The sequence below is a fragment of the Armigeres subalbatus genome, chromosome 3 (assembly GCF_024139115.2).
Source record: "Armigeres subalbatus isolate Guangzhou_Male chromosome 3, GZ_Asu_2, whole genome shotgun sequence".
Classification (NCBI taxonomy): Eukaryota; Metazoa; Arthropoda; class Insecta; order Diptera; family Culicidae; genus Armigeres; species Armigeres subalbatus.
The window spans coordinates 172,538,508-172,553,989 of NC_085141.1; the positions used below are offsets into that span (position 1 = coordinate 172,538,508).

The 15,482-nt window shown below is 40.7% G+C and overlaps 1 protein-coding gene across 5 annotated transcripts in view; it reads right to left on the reverse strand.

Moving 5' to 3' along the window:
* Positions 1-1,094: 1,094 nt before the first annotated feature.
* The window catches only part of LOC134219278 (protein CREBRF homolog), a 62,416-nt gene continuing 48,028 nt past the window's right edge, over positions 1,095-15,482 (reverse strand). For 4 of the 5 annotated variants that reach the window (XM_062698001.1, XM_062698003.1, XM_062698002.1 and 1 more), the window contains exons 2-6: positions 4,739-6,388; positions 4,196-4,404; positions 3,783-4,053; positions 3,600-3,722; positions 1,095-3,541 (exon numbers count right to left, since the gene is read on the reverse strand). In XM_062698001.1, coding sequence (XP_062553985.1) covers positions 3,438-3,541; positions 3,600-3,722; positions 3,783-4,053; positions 4,196-4,404; positions 4,739-6,332 — 2,301 coding nt within the window. In that variant the 5' untranslated portion in view covers positions 6,333-6,388 and the 3' untranslated portion in view covers positions 1,095-3,437. The remainder of the gene's footprint in view (positions 3,542-3,599; positions 3,723-3,782; positions 4,054-4,195; positions 4,405-4,738; positions 6,389-15,482) is intronic. The other variant, XM_062698005.1, reaches the window with a different exon arrangement.

Genomic DNA, 15,482 nt, shown 5'->3' on the forward strand with positions numbered 1-15,482 from the left:
AAGACAGAACCTAATTTAAGCTAATATTCATGTTATTCATTAAGACTGTTGAATATCAGATGAATTATAAATAAAAAAAACAAACAAACAAACACCTGGGACTTTGTTCGATTTCATGCATTGGATGGATGTTTGGATCGCTAGCAGTGATAAAGCTTCGGTACTAACAGATAGGCAGATCATGCCAAGGTGGTGGTGGCCCGGCTGACACTAAGAAACAGCTGTTCGAACCTCTTTTTCTGTAGGCCAATTGAGTCGGTCAATAGCTGACTAATCGCGTCTTTCACAGGAATCGTTGCATTCATCTTCGCCCCTGTTGCTGTGGTTTTCTCATCTTCGTTGGCAAGAGATTCCGTCCACTATCGCTTGTCCCGTCGACTTGAGTGCTTTACTTTATTTTCCAGAGCCGAGTGTCGTTGATGGGCTAAAATTCCGTCTCCTTTTGTTTTTGTTCGCGATTTTGGCTTTTCTTCATTACTCAATCTTCCTTCAATTCTCATCGGTGATGATTGGTTTCATGTTTTTTCCCGAAGTGCAGAATAGTTGGAATTGAAAAATTAGCGAATGAGTAAGTTTGCGAGCGATTTAGTTTTATGCACTGATTATGAGAGAAGAGAGAAGATGTGTGGTATGAATCAGTCTATAACATGGATCAGTCTATGAAATCCCTTGCGCACCCTATGCATGTAAGGAAAAGCCATTACTGCTGGCAGTTGTAAGGAGGATTCTAGAGTGCAAGGACATCGAGCTGTGTTGGGTGATTCTCTGTTGGAGTTAAAGCTACATAGGAGGCAACCCATATAAGCAAGACATTTCCATCTACATCACCAATAATGTAGGTGCTCTTATCATTCTCACCAGTTGACAATTCATGTTATGTTGTTATATGTATTGATTAAAAAGATAACCTTGAAATAACAAGATCACGTGTTTTAGTCTGTTCCAATATTTCGCGTTTTATTCCGGTTTATTCTGAGATCTGAAAACCGTTTCAAGAATTCGTAACGAAAATATGGTCCACCTATGAACTTCCAGAGTGGATAACCAACAAAGATAAATAGAATTTCGTTCACGTGTAATAAAAAAGAACAGTATTGTGTCAGGTTTTCCACTGTTTATTTCAAATATTTGTTGGATCTTAAATAACATAAGCACAGCTATTACAGATTTCGTTTTTTTTTGTATGAAATATAGAATCATTCATTACGGAAAATATGAACTATGCGCGAAAATATGGCGACAGCAAAGGTTAAGTGTCGCCAATGCTTGGACGCTCGATTGGAGACATGATATTAATTGTAAGTGTTAAGGTCCACAGATACTTCAGAGGTTAAACCTGCTGGGTGTGATTGGTTTGAAAATTTAGTTCGAACTGCATATGTTTCCCCTAAGGAAAACTGTTTAAGAAAGTGTCAAGTCTTGTTTGGTGCGTTCAAAACGTCACATTCATTATGGCATCTACATATACTCGTAATCTGTTCACCGGAACGAATTCACATGTTCTCAAGCCTGATCAAAACTATTGTTTTCTTTTTTATTTTTCGTTTATATACTTTGTAAGTAAGTTTTACATTACTTTTGGTACCTTCTTTTTATCGCGTTATCATTACTTTTTCAATTATGAGGTAGTATTTTCGACCAGATTCCTATACCAGTGTACACTAATCCTAGCGACAGATCACTACAATCAATCTGCTTTGTTACTTGTTTTCAGCATGCAGGTACCTATAATATGGATTTCGTTAAAAAAAGATTAGTGTTCTCTGTTCCATTCAGTCCACGCGCCATGTGTTTTCACTGCTGCAATCTCGTTTGGCTTTACTTAAAGGTGAAAGTGAGAGGATAATAGATAACAGATATATTTAATCGGATCAAAATACAGAGTGAAATGCGGGTCCTATGTTAGTAAGAGGCCAGCTCAGTGAACTAAACACAATATCGTAGCATAAACTGCAATAAACAATGGTTCGGAAGTCGAAAGTTCAGAGAATCAGATACAATTTGAGGAACAACCTATGTAACTTTGTTTCAAATAATTGGTACTGTCTGAATCGTGCCAATTGGTTTTGGATTCGGTAAGCCTAATTTAACATTATGCAAACATTTCATGAACTTAACTTCTAATTACTTCTATAAACGGGAAAACAAAAAGACACCCACTAACAAAGATAATCACAGATGTTGTATATAAAGAAAAAAAAAGAAATGGAAACATGAACAAAATGACTGTTATAAAAATGTTTACAGCTTTTGGAAGTGAGTAAAGTGTTTCAGCAGCATGACATCATAAATGCAAGGTGGAACTGTTTGTCGCTACTTCGGAAAGGTATAAACTATTTGTGCCGAATATGCGGAAAATGTTTGCATCTTCTACTTGATTATGCAAACCACTGAAACCGGCGGACATCACTGCGAACGAAACAACTTTCTCCTAGCCAAAAACGCATTTTCCAAAAAAGTGAAAACTGTCCTTCGCCATTCCACACTCTTGTTAAGCCATAATTGGTACACTTTTAATATTAGCTCTCTGTAATTTACAGAACAAAACGCATTTTTTCACTTTTTTGAAGTAAATGAATTTCTAAAAACTACTTATCTACTGTATATGTTCAAAAATATGGTTGTGTTGGACTTATTTTTTTCAACAAATTGATCAACTAAATGTGAATATCAATAGTAGTAATGATTTGCCAACTGTATAAAACTCGAACCAACTGTGCTTAAATTTATCACTCGGACTTGGTTAAAATAAATCTTCTTACTGTTATAATTATGCAAACTTGATATTTAACCATACTTCATAATATGAATATATAAGGTACATATGTTACCATCAGCAGTTTATCAATCAATCTTGATTCCATATTGGAATTTGGTTGAATTCAAACCTTTCGCGGTTCAAATCTACAACGCAGCGATTCACCATTCGTTCAATACAGTAGGTTATTACATTGTTACACAACGTTAAATTTAATTTTTTTCGAGCATCTAATCTCAGCAAAATGTAAGGAGCACTGTTTGCATGTCTTTTCACCTTATGTGCAAAATAGTCCTGAGCTCAAATTTACCACAATTTCTTGAATCTATCACCCGGTTGAACCGCTACCAGATATCACCACAATCAATCAGCCAGTTACACTGACTCTTCGGGTCACGTTGGATCGTCACAGAACAATAATTTCGTTCCCTGATATAAGCCACTTCAATCATTTTACGTGGACAGATGTCCCGACGAGTGGCTATGTTGTGCTCCTTTTTGCGTCATACAAAAAGAGGGAAGTATTCATAAATATAGATGCAAATGTTCTCTGCGATGCTTCTACGCTAGTGATTACAAGTTTATAAATGGTCTCTTGCCTTAACATCTAATATTATCTTACAGTCTCATTATTCAAATCGTTTCATTTCGTCTTCCGTCAATACCCTCTAAGGCGAATTTAGAACTCCTCCAGCACTTTGTCGATATTGACGCTATGTCCAGCTTTAATAATATCCAAGATTTTGTTCACAAACTCCGTAGAATTTCCGGCAATTTTTAATTCTGAAAGTAATCAAATGTGAAAAAAACACGAAACAAATGTCCAATTGAATCAACTCACTTGTTGCCGAACTGACTAAAGTTTCCATCTTTTGCTTCTGTTCCTCCGTTGACTCAGTTGGCACCTGACTGCATTTGGTCACAAGTTTATGCTTCATCTGCTTGATACCATTCATTAAACGTTCTGAAATAAAACATAAACTATTTTCATCCGAGCTATTCCAGTAACTTTATTGGAACTTACTATGTTCCGTTTCCAATCCGTACAACTTGATCTTGTTTGCCTCGTGCTGTGCCTTCTTCTTCAAGCGACAAGCCCTTGAAGCCAATTTGTTCTTCTCCTTCCTGGTTTTCGGACGCGCGTTGAATGGAAGCTCACTGACCGGAGTCATGTCGTTGATCACCCGGCCCAGCTTGTCCAACTCCTTACCGATACTGTGCAACTTTTTCGGATTGGGGGTCAAATCGTTGCCGTCGCCCTTGCGTGCCTTGCCACTGTGCTGTAAACGAAGGTTCTTAAGAGAATTATCAAGAAAAAATAGTTTTAATTGGCATCGGATCCCCAGACAGCGCGACGGTGGCCATCAGCGTCTAGATGGGACGACGGCCATCGGCAGCGAACACGTGGTGTGCTGATTGCTGATTTAGGCTACAAACCTTTATGCCGCGTACAGAGCAATTGGGGCTGAAGACCGGATCGGTGACCTCGTTCAGGAAGTGCGGATCCTCGGTGTGCGTCTTGATGACCAGCCGCTGACCCTTCGGGCCCTTGGCTTGCACGTTGTACTGCCAGAAGTATCGCTTTGCTTTGGAGCTGCCAGGGGTGCTCCCGGATGCCTGGGTAACATCCTCCGTATCGGAGCCTTCTGTAACGGCGGATAGGGTCTAATGAGTATGTTACGCCTGCTAGAGTGGCTATTAGGGAGAAGTTCCATTATAGATATCACCAATCATTAATGCATACAAATATCGCTCTTCGAAAGAAAAATTATAGATTTTATAGTCAGTATTATAGAACAAATCATGATCTTGAAAAAACTACATAAAACCCCAAATGAAAATAGGAATTTATCGTCTGAAGTTATTAAGTATAAAGATTAAGGATACAGTGCTGACCTATTTAATCGCTTAATTTTTCATTTTTTTTTTTGATACAATCATACTGCTTTATAATTCGGCCTGTTTCTAGAATCCACTTACCATCGCCGCTGGAAAAATCCTCGTAATGGTCGCTATCGTCCGAATATCCCTCATCGTGCGAAAAATCAGGTGCCTCTGGACTGAGAACGCTACCGGTGCTGAGCGATGAGGTCGAACCAGCTTCCGCCAAGCTGCCCGTGGACAACAAATGAGGCCTCGGCTCCCGACGTTGCCACATCATAACGTCCATTCCCATGTGGGTCGGTGCCGATGAGGACAATCGCGACATAGTACCGCCGCTTGTGCCACCACCACTGCCTGCGCCACCAATACCCGAATGACTAGAACCGGCCTGGGCTTGCATATTGTGCATCATCCGTCGTCCACTGAAGCCTCCTGGGCTGAGCGAAGCACCGCTCAGCAATGCGGTAGAGCTTCCGGGCACCGACTGACCGAGCATCATACCGCTCCTCTCCGCCGTATTACTCATCAATAGCTGCTGCAATGTCGAGTACTTTGGATTATACTGCACCTGTCCCACGTTTCCAGCATTCCGATTGAAGTTGTTGTTCGTTATATTTTGATTATTGGTCTTCTCCGCGGCATCCATCTTCATTAAGCGATTATTGTTATTCATGGCATTCATTTGTAGCTGCTGATGGATCCTGTTCTGTGATGGAGGGGTTTGTGCTTGTGAATATCCTAGCGATGGACTGGAGCTATGGCTACCAGGAGAGAAAGTTGCAGGTGAGCTGATATTAGTGGTGGTTGCAAAAGGAGAGGTGGAAATTCGAGATTGATCGTCATACAGATCGCACATATTTGGAACGTGTAGGTCATTTGTCTGCTGCATATTGGATCCGATCGTCAATATCAAGTTGTTGTTGGTAGTTGAGATTGGATTAGAACGAAGAATCTGCTGCGGTAGGCTGGGTGAGAGATGAATTGCGCTGCCACTGCCGCTGTCAGCACTGAGGTTCGGCGAAGGCTGGCTCAGAGGAGGGTTCAACAGCATTAGGTCTTCATGCTCTTGCAGCAGATCGTGTGCGAAGATATCGCTTAGCGTTGCATCACCAATTAGCTCATCTTTATCCAGCTGATAGATATCGTCTTCGTCCATGTGAAAATGACCCTGCTGACCGACTGCATTCGTGGCGGAAGAAATCGTCGAAGAGGGCGAAATAATTTGTCCAAATGAATCGGTATTCCATATTTCAGTATTTCCGAACCCGTTGATATTTATTGTGCCGATTTGGATGCCTTCTGTGACGAGGCCTCCGTCGGTAATATTCTGCAAAGTGAAAATCGTATCCACGGGAGTGGAAGCACACATATTAGAATTGCTGGACGTAGTTATAAAGCTGATGTCCTGTAGCATGTGTGGCGATTGGGATTGGTCGATCTCGATGAAGTAATCAGTTGGATCGGTAATCATTCGTTGGTTTGCGTGGCGTGACGGAATGGGAACGGAAGCCGTCGTCAGGATCGGATTGTTGCTGAGTGCGTCCATCATGGATGTGCTACTGGAGGACGGGCTGGGTGATACGGACTCAAGCTTGATGGTGCTGCTGTTGCTCAGGCTCGACTGATCATAAAACTCCGGAATGATGGAGAAACCGACATTAGTGCCCTGAGCGTTTCCGATACCGCTCATATCCAAGTTTGTGGCAGGAACTTCGCTGATAACCGTTGGTGACTCAAGTAATTTATCTGCAATGATAAAGGAAACGTGAAACGCTTAGTTGGGATCGGAAAGATAAGAGATTTTACGGTAACAAATAAAAAAAAATGATAAGAGAAGCAGATTCGCAAAGTTGGAAATCATATTTATTTGGCAACAGTAAAATATCACTTTTGCAAAGATAGATAAACTTAATATGAAAAGTCCTTGAATATGTCTCAAAAGATAAGTACAGTTATTCAGAAATACTGAACTAAATCTCCATAATGAGTGGGTTATCTCGTCGTGATGTGTACGCTTATGATCTATGGTCAAATATAGCATCAGTGTTTCGACTTGTTTGTCTGTACGCAGATTATAACTTAATCAACCCTAGATACATATTATCCTTAATCTCCACAAATCATACCGATCTATAATTAAGGTTTTTGGAATTTGAATTGGTTGTTGAAATTATGTATGAAATAATTAACAAAATTCCTAACTTAATTGAAACAGTACAAGAATCCGTTTTTTTTTTATTTTGAAAATTTCTTCACGAATTCCTTTAGAAATTTCTCCTGAAATTCTTTTAAAAATTTCTCTGGTAACTCGGTTGGGAATTTCTTTTAAATTGGGAAATACCTAAGAAACTTCCTCCAGAAAATCCTTTAACCCTTAAATGCGCAGTGTTGTTTTAAAACAACAAACCGAAAATACGTTTAATGTTAATAATTTCAATGGTTATTTACGTTAAAAATATTTCCGACGATTTCTAAAAAAATCGCCTTGCGCCTTTAAGGGTTAATAATTCTAATACCTAAAATACCTGCAGAAACTTTTTCGGAATTTTTGTTGGAAAAATTTATCCGATAATTTATTTAAGTATGAAATAAGAAATACTTGAGGAATTTTCGGATGAGTTTCTAAAGGATGTCCAGATAAAATTTACGAACGAACTCTTAAAGTAATTTCCGCATGATCCCAAAAGAATTTCTGAATGAATGACTCCCAAAAAAAACTTAAAGGAACATCGGGAGGTCTTGAAGAATTTCTAATTGAACTTCCGGAGGGATGTCCGAAGGAATTGAAAAAAAAATCGAAAAAATTCCTTGATGAATACCTGTAGACATTTCGTAAGAACTCCAATAATAATATTTGGAATACAGATAGAATTTATTTAAAGGAGTTCTCCTAAGGGGATTTCAGGAGATTTTCCTGAAGCAATTTCCGTAGGTAATTCAAAAAAAAAATTCGAAAAATGCCGAACGAATGTCTGAAGGACATTCCGTAGACATTATTTTAGGAGTATCGAAATTAATTTATTGGCTTTTTTCGGTGATAATTATACTACTCAAAGCGAAAGGGAGTAGATGAAAGTAATGAAGATACAGATTCGATTGACACCGCAAGCGAGCGGCAAGTGTGAAATGAATAGAAACTGAAGATTAGCAGAGGGCCATATGAGAGAACAAACATTGTTGAAATCGCTGTTATTCTGCCTAACGTCCACCCAGGAACGGCTTGGATAGTGACGTGGTGATCACTGTACCAAGACAGGCTGTCATAACCCGGTACTATTTAGGCTTGTTTTAATATAAGTGTGTTACACGATGGACACGGTAATCTGGTACAAAGCAAAAGTAGATGGATCCTCTAAACCGGGGAAGGATCGTTTGGCCGAAAGCCATTCGGCCGAAATCCATTTGGCCGAAAATACCATTTGGTCGAACAAACCATTAGGCCGAAAGTCATTTGGCCGAAAGGATAGTTTGGCTGAAAGGGTCTTTTAGCCGAAAAGGTCGTTTGGCCGAAAGGGTCATTAGGCCGAAAGGGTCGTTTGGCCGAAAGGGTCATTCAAATGACCTATTCGACCAAATGTATCATTCGGCCAAATGACCCTTTCGGCCAAATGGCCCTTCCGGCCAAATTACTCTTTCGAACAAACGATCCTTTCGGCCAAATAAATCTTTCAGCCAAACGACCTTTTCGGCCAAACTACCCTTTCGGCCAAATGACCCTTTCGGCTAAATGACCATTTCGGCCTAATGACCCTTTCGGCCTAATGACCCTTTCGGCTAAATTACCCTTTCAGCCAAACTATCCTTTCGGCCAAACTACCCTTTCAGCCAAATCACCCTTTCGGCCAAATGACCCTTTCGGCCTAATGAGCCTTTCGACCTAATGAGTGTTTCGGACAAATGACCCTTTCGGCCAAATGACCAGTTCGGCCAAATGACTCGTTCGGCTAAATGACCCTTTCGGCCAGATGGGTTTCGGTCTAATGGTTTGTTCGGCCTAGTGGCATTTGCCCAAATAGCTTTCGGCCGAATGTGTTTCGGCCAAACGACCCTTCCTCCTCTAAACCATTCCCAAGAGATTTCTATAGAACCTTTTTGGGATTTGACAAAGGCACATTTGTGAAAGCATTTTAAGAAAGTGGACTCCATCATAACTTTTTTTTAAGATTGAAAATGTGACCTAAATCATTGACAAATGGTCCGTGCAGAAGCTAATGGGTACCATCTGATCAAAATTCCACTCCTTGGCGTACGATTAAAAGGGCTTGGATAAATGATGCTGAATTGCAGTAAAGCATAGTAAAGGACATAATAGCGAAAGAATAATCTTTTTTTTTTTCAATAAACAAAGTAGTAAATGTTATTTTTAAATTGTACTTATACTTTTTGGGATATCCTATACTGAAGAAATGTTCGAACGAACCTCTGAAGTAAGTTCCTAGGAATTCTCGAAAATATCCGTTCAAAACAGGGTTTTGTTTGATAGCTGTCCGAATTTTCGAAAGACTTTCCGGAGAAATTCCTAGCAGAATTCCAGAAAAAAAAACTTCAGATGTTCCAGAAGGAAATCTTGTAGAAATATAAAAAAACATTATTAGAAATTTGTTTGGAAATTCTTCGAAGGATTCTTTCAAAAATTCTTAAGGAAATTGCTTCAATAATTCCTTCAGAAATTTGTTTAGAAATTCTGGTCCCAAATCTATTCAAGTTGTTCTTCGGAAATTCTTCCTGAAATATATTTGGAAATGCATCCAGGAGTTTCTTCTAAAATTTGTCCAGTAAAACCTCCAAAAAATATTTCGGGAACTCCTTCAGGAACAGTTTATAAAATTTCCCCTGTAGTTCATTTGGATATTCCTCCAGGTATTCTTTCGTGAAACCTCCCGAAAGGCCTTTGTAAATTTCTCCAGAAAATCAAATGTAAGATTTCTTCCAAAATGTATGCATGAAACATTCCGGAAATTTTGTTGTAAAAAATTATCCGGAAAATTATGATAGAATGAGATAGGCAATGAGTTTCCAATGAAAATTTCGAAGGCATTCCTGAAGAATTTTCGTAAGGAATTACTAAAGAATTCTCGAAGAAATTCCCAAAATAATTTCCAAATAAAATTTACGAAGGATTCTTTAAAAAAAATCTGATGGACTTTCTAAAGAGATTCCCGAAAGAATGCGCAAAAGAAATTACGAAGGAATTTCAAATGGAAATGGTATAAAGGAATTCTCAAAAGAAATCCTGGAGGAAGTTCTGAAGAAACTTTTTAGGGAAATTTCGAAAGAATTTCAAGAATTTCATCCTTAGAGGGAGGGGAGGAAGGGGATTTCTTGAGAAATTACCAGAGTGTGAAATAACGAAATATTTCTGGTGAAGTCCACATTTCTTCACTTGTCAGTTCACTTCCAGACACATTCATACTCGGCTCTGGACTGTCAGTATTTGGTAAAATATTCATGCACATTCTACAAATTGATGAATAATCTGACATCTGTACACGTTTTAAATGAGTAAAGTAATTTATCACATAGAACTAAATCCGATTTTCATCCGCGATGCACTTTCAACGGTAAACATCAATATGAAATGAATGAGTTGGTAGAGTAGTCGTCCTTCTTTGAATTTTCGAAGGAATATCCAAAAAAATTTTTGGATTTATCTCTGATGCAATTACCGGAGGATTTTCAGAATAAATCGCAAGACATTCCGGAAAACTTCTTGGAGAAATGTCCGAGGGAATTCTTGCAGAAAATTAAGAATGTCGAAAACTCTTACAGAATTTAATTTGGAAGTTCCGTTTAAAATCTCCTTGACATATTTGCTTTAAAAATTCCTTTGGAAATTTCCTTAAAAATTCTTTTGGAAAATTGTTCGGAAATACCTATGGAAAATCCTTCGATAATTCTATCAGGAATACCTACGGAAATTGTTTAAGGATCACGTACGGATTTTTTTAAGAATACCTTCAAATATTGTTTTTGGAGAAAATTTTCAGAAATTTCTTCAGAAAATCCTTGAAAAGTCCACATTATTTTCGGAAATACTTTGCGATTTTTTTTTTTTCGAAAATTCCTTTAGAAAATCCCTCGGAAATGCTTCAAAAAGTTCCTTCATGATTTCCTTTGTAAATTCTTTTAAGATTTTTTTTTTTAAATTCGTTTAGAAATTTGTAAATTCCATTCGAAATTTGTTTGGAATATCTTCGGAACCTCTTCAGAAATTTCTTTAAGAATAAATACGGAAAAAAAATTCCTTCAAAATTGCAAAAAAAAATTGAATTTCAAAAGGAATTTTGTATGGTTTTACTAAAAGCAAGATAAAGTTCCGAAGGAATATCCGGATGATTATAAACTCAGGCAACTTCACAGAATTTTCCGAAGGAATCTCTGGAGGAATGACAAAAGGAGTAAACGGTGTAGTTTTCTAAATTATTCCTGCATGGAATTCTTGGAGTTGAAAGAATTTCTGAAGGTTTTTCAAAAGAAATTATCGAAGAAATTTCTGAAGAAAATTCAGAATAGGGGGGTCCCGTAGCGTAGTTGGCTACACGTTCGCCTAAGGGGCCCTCCTTAGCCGTGCGGTAAGACGCGCGGCTACAAAGCAAGACCATGCTGAGAGTGGCTGGGTTCGATTCCCGGTGCCGGTCTAGGCAATTTTCGGATTGTAAATTGTCTCGACTTCCCTGGGCATAAAAGTATCATCGTGTTAGCCTCATGGTATACGAATGCAAAAATGGAAGCTTGGCTTAGAAACCTCGCAGTTAATAACTGTGGAAGTGCTTAATGAACACTAAGCTGCGAGGCGGCTTTGTCCCAGTATGGGGATGTAATGCCAATAAGAAGAAGAAGAACGTTCGCCTTATAAGCGAATGGTCATGGGTTCGATTCCCAGCCCCCTCACCAAACCCTCGTCAGTCGCCGGATCCGCAGCCCATTATTTTATTTTTATTTAATCAGACTAAGGCCGAAGTGGCCTGTGCGGTATATAAGAGTCTTCTCCATTCGGCTCGGTCCATGGCTACACGTCGCCAACCACGCAGTCTACGGAGGGTCCGCAAGTCATCTTCCACCTGATCGATCCACCTTGCCCGCTGCGCACCTCGCCTTCTTGTGCCCGTCGGATCGTTGTCGAGAACCATTTTCACCGGGTTACTGTCCGACATTCTGGCTACGTGCCCGGCCCATCGCAGTCGTCCGATTTTCGCGGTGTGAACGATGGATGGTTCTCCCAACAGCTGATGCAATTCGTGGTTCATTCGCCTCCTCCACGTACCGTCCGCCATCTGCACCCCACCATAGATGGTACGCAGCACTTTCCTTTCGAAAACTCCAAGTGCGCGTTGGTCCTCCACGAGCATCGTCCAGGTCTCGTGTCCGTAGAGGACTACCGGTCTAATTAGCGTTTTGTAGATTGTCAGTTTGGTACGGCGGCGAACTCTATTCGATCGGAGCATCTTGCGGAGTCCAAAGTACGTACGATTTCCAGCCACTATGCGTCTCCGAATTTCTCTGCTGGTGTCATTTTCGGCAGTCACCAGTGAGCCCAAGTACACAAATTCTTCTACCACCTCGATTTCGTCACCACCGATGCAAACTCGCGGTGGGTGGCTCACATTGTCTTCTCTTGAACCTCTTCCTATCATGTACTTCGTCTTCGACGTGTTGATGACTAGTCCGATCCGCTTAGCTTCCCTCTTCAGTCTGATGTAGGCTTCTTCCATCTTCTCAAAGTTACGTGCCATATATATAATATCATAATGTCGTCGGCGAAACCAAATAGCTGGACGGACTTATTGAAAATTGTACCACTCGTGTTAATCCCTGCTCTTCGTATTACCCCTTCCAAAGCGATGTTGAATAGCAAACACGAAAGACCATCACCTTGCCGTAACCCTCTGCGGGTTTCGAAGGGACTCGAGAATGCCCCTGAAACTCGAACTACGCACATCACCCGATCCATCGTCGCTTTGATCAACCGTGTCAGTTTATCCGGAAAACCGTGTTCGTGCATTAGCTGCCATAGCTGGTCCCGATCGATTGTATCATATGCGGCTTTGAAGTCGATGAATAGATGATGTGTGGGCACGTTGTATTCGCGGCATTTCTGCAGTACTTGGCGAATGGCGAACACCTGGTCCGTGGTGGAGCGTTCGCTCATAAAACCCGCCTGGTACTGCCCCACGAACTCCCTTGCAGTTGGTGCTAGTCGACGGCATAAAATTTGGGAGAGTACCTTGTAGGCGGCGTTCAGCAATGTGATTGCGCGGTAGTTGCTACAATCCAGCTTATCGCCCTTTTTGTAGATGGGACACACGACACCTTCCATCCACTCCTGCGGCAAAACTTCCTCCTCCCAAATCTTGGTAATGACCCAGTGCAGCGCTCTAGCCAGTGCCTCACCACCGTGTTTAAATAGCTCTCCTGGTAGTTGGTCAACCCCAGGGGCTTTGTTGTTCTTCAGCCGGCCAATCTCCTCCTGGATTTCCTGGAGATCCGGAGCCGGTAGAATTATGTCCTGCGCGCGTTCTCCCAGGTCCATCACCATACCGCCATCTTCGTCTGCCACATCGCCATTCAGGTGTTCTTCGTAGTGCTGCTGCCACCTTTGGATCACCTCACGCTCGTTCGTAAGAAGGTTCCCGTTTATGTCCTTACACATATCAGGCTGTGGCACGTGGCCCTTACGTGAACGGTTTAACTTCTCATAGAACTTTCGTGTGTTATTAGCGCGGTACAGTTGCTCCGTTTCTTCACGGTCTCGATCTTCCTGCTGGCGCTTTTCCTCCGGAAAATCGAGTTTTGTCTGTTCCGCGCCTGTTTATATCGTGCCTCGTTCGCCCTCGTGCGGTGTTGCAGCAATCTCGCCCATGCTGCATTCTTCTCTTCCACTAACTGCTCACATTCGCCGTCATACCAGTCGTTTCTCTGATCCGGGGGCACCGTGCCAAGTGCAGCGGTTGCGGTGCTACCAATGGCGGATCGAATATCTCTCCAGCCATCTTCAAGAGACGCTGCGCCTAGCTGCTCTTCCGTTGGAAGTGCCACTTCCAGCTGCTGCGCGTATTCTTGGGCTAGTCTACCATCTTGTAGCCGCCCAATGTTAAGCCGCGGCGTCCGACTTCCGCAGCCCATACGGTGGCGTTTTGGGGTACGCGCCTTACCGTCGTGGCTGCCTGATGACCACTGACAACTCTCGGAGACATTCCTCCAACGTTACCCGGAATAAATGGCAACCGAACAATGCAACGATCATTGGATACACGACATGGACAAACGGACACAATGGACTCACAACAAGATGAACTGGCAACGACAACAATAACGAATAATGGACATCTAAAAATAGATTCTGTGTGGATTCTGTACAGCAGAATACCATAGTAGATCACGGCACAGTAGCGGTCAAAAACACAGAGTGCCTACCAAATAAATATACGAATAAAAAAAAATTCAGAATGAATTCTCAATCAAATTTCCAATGCAAAACTTTGAAGATTTCGAAAAGATTTCGCAAAGAAATTTCTGTAGGAATTGCTAAAATTGTTTCCGAAGGAATTCTTACATGAATTTACGAAGGAATTTCCAATAGAATTTTCGAAGAAATACTTATCAAAATTTCCAAAGAAATTCCAAAATTTATCCGAAAACTCTTTCTGAAATAACCCTAAGAAATTCTAAGAAAATCAGTTTTTTTTAGAGCAATTTTGGCGTATATAATTAAATTTCAAGGAAAATATTCGATTTGGTGGGTCACGTGCCTCAACGTGCCCCAGCTTAGCTCCGCCAGTGGATGTAAATGATTCTTAAATAAAAGGCCTCATGACTCATAGCTTTCAAATAATGTATCAATGAAATATACACTTGAAAATGTATTGAACAATGATGGATCCTTATTCCGATCTAACGACAGTAATATTATATTATGATTTATGACTCGTAAGTTTGAGAAGATGGAGGAAGCCTGAATCAGACTGAAGAGGAAAGCTAAACGGATCGGACTAGTCACTATGACATCGAAGACAAGGTACATGATAGGAAAGGCGAGAGAAGACAACGTTAGCCAATTTGGAGACACATCGTGGCAGGCAACCGTACGTACTTTGGAACAGAACAGAGTTCACTGCCATACCAAACTGACTATCTACAAAACGCTTATTAAACCAACAGTCCTCTACGGACACCAGATCTGAACAATTTTCGTGGAGGACCTACGTGTACTTGGAGTTTTCGAAATGATAGTACTGCTTACCATCTACATATTATACTATAATAGTGGAGTGCAGATGGCGGACGGTACGTGGAGGATGCGAATGAACCAAGATTTGGATCAGCTGTTGGGAGAACCATCCATCGGTCATGCCGTGAAAATCGTAAGAATGTCGGACAGTAACCAACTTGTTCTCGTCAACGATTCGACGGTGCGCAGCGAGTAAGGAATCGATCCTACGCCTTTGCTTGCGAGGCAAACAGAAGAAAATTTTCGATATTTTATTATAGATGTTCATTTTTAGTTTGATAATCTGAAAACATGTTTGGACATCAGCTGTCATTGGTATTGTAACCTTATTCAGTCTATTAACCAAGAAATTTCAGTGACTTGTATTAGCAAGTGGATGTTTTTTTAACTGATTTCCCTTATGCTTAAATTATGATGTTCGCGGTACTCAATTGTTGTCCATATAATATGCTAGAAACGTCAACGGATTTATAGGAGAAAAAAGCGACGAACCCCACGATGGAAATTTTCATGTTTATGTTTACAAATAAGTGAATAATCTTGTTCTTCTTCTTCCTGTTGGCATTACATTCCCCACTGGGACATTGCCGCCTCGCAGCTTAGTGTTCATTC